The 4,815-nt window shown below is 42.7% G+C and overlaps 1 protein-coding gene across 1 annotated transcript in view; it reads right to left on the bottom strand.

Moving 5' to 3' along the window:
• Positions 1 to 4,815, bottom strand: part of LOC147889059 (Tetratricopeptide repeat (TPR)-like superfamily protein) — a 247,182-nt gene that overhangs the window by 192,632 nt on the left and 49,735 nt on the right. Inside the window, exons 6-8 of the mRNA XM_087392741.1 lie at positions 1,629 to 1,707; positions 561 to 572; positions 193 to 258 (exon numbers count right to left, since the gene is read on the bottom strand). Coding sequence (XP_087248867.1) covers positions 193 to 258; positions 561 to 572; positions 1,629 to 1,707 — 157 coding nt within the window. The remainder of the gene's footprint in view (positions 1 to 192; positions 259 to 560; positions 573 to 1,628; positions 1,708 to 4,815) is intronic.

Genomic DNA, 4,815 nt, shown 5'->3' with positions numbered 1-4,815 from the left:
AATCTGCCTGTGTTCATAAGCACAACACAGTTGAAGAGCTGCTACGAGTGTTTTTTTTTTGTAAGTTGAACAAGATCTAAAATCTGCTTGTGTTCATACAAACTACACCATTTAAGATCACAAATATCACTGTGTGCAGGAAAAAAGCTATTCATATCTACTACGAAAAAGGTCAAAGAACAGAGTGTTTACCTCTCCCAAATGAAACATTGTGTTAGCATATTCTGGGTGGTCCAAGCCGAGGACTGTCCCTTTTATCTGTTAAACATAAGGTCGCAGCTATCAGTTTGAAGCAGTGGCTATCTTGTTAGATTTTTCCCACAAGACCGCATACAGGACCTGTCTGCATCAAGTAGAGAATTATCTTCTTCCATCCCACTCCTCATACAAAGAAAGTAAAATGCATTCTCAATGGCCCCTGAGTTCTTGTCTACTAAGTGATAAAGTACATCATGACCAAACGAAACGAGTCCTACACCCAATGGTGATCAAAGCCAACAAAAATGGGCTAAAAGCACCATGAGAAAGGTCAAGAAAGGCTGTGAAAGAGCTTGAGCCACCTTTAATGCATCCTGCCAGAAGACAAAAGCCATCGAATACACAGCAAGGAAAGTTAGAATGACTTTGGAGCTGTTGCTTGAAACAAATAGACGTTTCAGTTTCAATTAAAAAACAAGCGTGTAAATGCCAGCTGTAACATCAGCGAAGCTATAACAAAGTTTCTGATTCTATACAACTGATGCTAATTAAAGCATCACTGGTCAAAATATCTGAATGGCTGGAAAATGGAAAGCAACACCCATGAGTACTAAAACTAAATTCCCTTGTCATCTTGTGAGATAACAAGTCCAAAGATAATTTCTTTCCTTGGGCTTGCATATCCAGGTATGGAGATAGGCGTACAGGGTTGTTTAAGTAAACATTTCCCAAGGGGAAGAACTTGGGGGTGATAAGTTTTGTTTTCATTTAGCATTTAAAGAGGGTATTTGCAGACGTCTGGTCACATGTATATTGGGGTATTTGCAGACTGCACCTTGGGGGGTAAGGTTTTCTCTTGTATCAAAAAGGTATGACAGTAGGTGTCGGTTCACAAATATACATGGGTACTTTTATTGGCCATTGAACACAGACATTACTACTATTTTCCACTTAGTTGCAAACCCCATGGCCAAACTACAAAGAATCATATGCAACATGAAATCAAACATCCTATGCTTACAATCGTAAACTTTACTCTGCATTGTACAAGCCATAAGCATACAAGCTCAGAGATGGACAATTGCCCAAAAGCCAAAATTGATGAAGTTATAGCTTACCAAAATCTGACAATTATGCAAACATGATAGTGAATTGCTCCAGACTTCAATGCCATTATCCAATGAATTTCTAACTGAAAAAGTACCTTTAAATATGCCTCAGAATATGTTCAGCAAACATTTATGTACCAATTCATACATAACACACAAATCCACAGAGGATAAAAAAATGGGCACAGTTCCCAACATACTTCACAAGCCAAGACGCACAAGCTTAGCTATTCTCAAGCCTCTTTGCTTAAACCATTCTTGACCGACTCTATCCAGAAATATATTATTTGCATGTGTATAGACTTCCAAAGTCAAAATTACCTCATAGCACTCCTGAGCTAGACCAAGCCTCCTTTGTACCAAATAAAGTCCAGCAAGATTGTGCAGAGCAAAACCTACACTGTTTAAAACACATATCAGCCCATCCGCCCCCCCGCTCTCTCTCTCTCTCTCTCTCTCTCTCTCTCTTATATGGACACAAGACTATCTGGTTTATCTAGATGTTGTAAGTCATTTTGACATTTTGCATTTTGTCCCACAAGCCCGTGAGGCCTCCCGTGGACGTTAATATGGCTTTCTTTCTCTTTCTCTCTCATATGGACATAAGCCACTAGATTGTCGCATAGCCCTCTTCATCCACAAGGTAACCAGGTGTAGTGATGGACTCACAAGAGAGACAACCACCTGACAACCGAGGGTCATAGGCTGCTTTCAAAGAGAGCTCATGCAAATAGGCCATCATTCAAAAGAAAGACTACTATTAAGTATGAAAGAAACTCCCTAAAAAAAACTCTAGGGAAGAATACATCATGAAATCATGAAAAAACATAACCCAAATAGGGTAAAATCAAACTCCCATAAGAGAGGTAGAGAAAATCCAAGGTTGAGGCTGAAAATGCCACCTCAACCCTGTGCGGGATTCTAAGAAGAATGGTGAACTGTTCCATTCTTCGAAGAAGAGAGTTTTCCTGGTAGAGGCTGCCTGTGAAGATTCCTGCATTCTCCCCTAAATGGTTATCAAGGTGTGTACGTGTCTGTCAATATAGTGGACAATGTGTGTGCTAGATGGACCTGGAACCATCTAAAGTCTCGGTGCATCTAGATCTACAAATATGCCATGCTGCTATGCTGGCCAGAATCTCCCACGAAATGTCTACAGAGGCATGTGGCAGTCTATACGGATAACCAAGAATGCCAGCCAATGACTCAACTAAACGTCAGTGAACCGAAGTGGGCCAAGAAGAGTCATGTCTATTGTAGAACACTTGAGGTTCCGATAGAGAGAGAGCCAAGCTATTGATCCCACGTAACGAAGAAAGGAGAACGCATAAAGGCTGACACTCTCGCTTCCATTTGGGCGGAGATTATCTTCACTCTCAGGAGTCAGTGGGAGCACTGTACAGGCACCTCTTTGGCAGCTCGTGGGAGACTTATATCCTTCATGAGGACATGGGACTGCTCCTTGTTTTTTCATTTGACCCCTTTTGGGATGTCGTGGCATTTTAGTCCACCACCATGGCTTTTTTGCCACATTGTTGAGGCTAGGGATAGAGTACTTTCTCTCCCACCTGTTGTATGATTTGTTTTGAATGGAATATATCACTCTTTTATTAAAGGTACTCAATAATCTAGCGATTCCTTTCCAAATGACCCTCGCCTCTCTGTGGTTCCATAAGCAATGTTGAATAGACTCTTCAGCAGAAAGGCAACGAGTGCATGTGGAATCTGCCGCAAACTTGGATCTCTACAGATTCACTACAATTCGTAAGGGATTTCTAGAGTCTCTTCCACAATGACTTCTACAAATCAGCAGAAATCTGAAAATCCTCCCAATGAGAGGCTCTGGTAGGTCTCCAGCCTCTGAGGCTAAGCTGAAATTTCCTAGGATTTGGCTCTATGGGGGTGTCCCCATAAAATACTTGCAGTGGGATCGTGGGGAGTGGGAATGGACTGATGTGGAGAAGAGTATCCATGAACCCAAGGGAATATGATCTAGATTGGAGATCTAGATACCATCCTGAAGCTATGATGCACTGCTCCACATAACCTACGACCCCGACAGGCTGAAATGGAAAATGCATAAGAATATTCTCTGTAGATCTACACAGCTTGTCCCCAAAGTGAACATCAAAGATCAAGGCATCCCTGTTTGATCCTCGAAATCCTATGACCTGAAGAGGAATCCATGCTCTCATAAACGCCCTAGCCAAGAACATTGAGAAGGAGGCCTGCCACACGGAAGAACCAAATTCAAGGGTATGGCTTCATCAATCTGCTGGATTCTTGCTGCACTCTGTTCTAAGGCGGCTTACTACCAGGAGTTTGCGCTCAACTAGAAGTCTTCTTAAGATCTTCCAAGGACCAACCGAGGACGTAGGACCCCTCTCCCATCTAGACCACTGCATATAAAGGGAAGTACCAAGTGCTCTGCCATGATCATCAAGTATACTTATCATTCCACATGACACGCTGTCTATCAATCTCTTCTTGAGACGTAGGGAAAACTCTCCAAAGAGTAATCATGAAGCTCGTCCAAGCTTTCAAGATAGCAGCCATAAAAGGGGAGGAGAGATTTGAGATGGGTTGAGGTGAAGATCCATCTAGTGAGAGGCTGCCAGATGAGATTGACATGAGGCAAAGTGTATGCTTCGAAAGAAGAAATCTTTCCAAGGTTCCTCTCCTGGCAAAAGTGCTCTAACCACCTTAAATAATAATGCTCTACTTTGCAAGTCCGGGTCTATTGAGGCCTGCTTCCTTCGTGGGGAGAATCAAAGTCTCCCAAGCCACCCTGGCTCTGGTGTCTACAAAACCATCTAGTCCACTCCAAAGAAAATTCCTTATAGGTCTTTTTAGTCGAGTTATAAAAATCCCTAGAATGGCACCAACAAGAACACACAAACCATGCCATGGCCAATAGGACCTGGTTAACCACCACCACCACCCTGGAAGCAAGGTCAAGTTTGGCTAAGCTCCAAAAAGGAGCTTCCTCCCAATATTCTCCAATACTAGGGCAAATTGTTGCGAAGGAGAGATGCCCACACCGACCTGGCAGCCCAAATATCTCACAAAAATACCCCCTCTAGATCCAAGTGAAACGAAAATCAGCCCCCAAGCTGGGGTATCCTCATCACTGATCCAAAAGCCATTCAATTTGTTCCAATTGATGTGTGCACCTGCTACAATACAAATCCAAAGCTGCTCTAAAAGATGTGAGGTCTAGCGTAGCGGCATCCAAGAAGACAGCATTATCATTAGCCGACTCACTATCCAAGAGTTTCTCACCTTATCTAAGAGGAAGTCTCAGCCCAATGATGTCTGCAAGAGATCTCAAATATATGCTCATTGCTTCAGCCACAAATAAACACAACAAGGGGGTAACAGGGCATCGCTGGCAAACTAATCTGAAAATCTGAAATCGCTCGCCCCATTCTCGTCTAATAAGCACTTGGGCTGATCTGTATAAAGGGAATCCATGCATCTGAAAATCAAAAGCGTGCAAGGGGTACCC

The sequence above is a fragment of the Dipteris shenzhenensis genome, chromosome 21 (genome assembly GCF_047967505.1).
Source record: "Dipteris shenzhenensis isolate YYH24624 ecotype China chromosome 21, Dip_SZ_1.0, whole genome shotgun sequence".
Classification (NCBI taxonomy): Eukaryota; Viridiplantae; Streptophyta; class Polypodiopsida; order Gleicheniales; family Dipteridaceae; genus Dipteris; species Dipteris shenzhenensis.
Note: the sequence above shows the minus strand (reverse complement) of the source record. Positions and strands in the feature narration are given on the sequence as shown.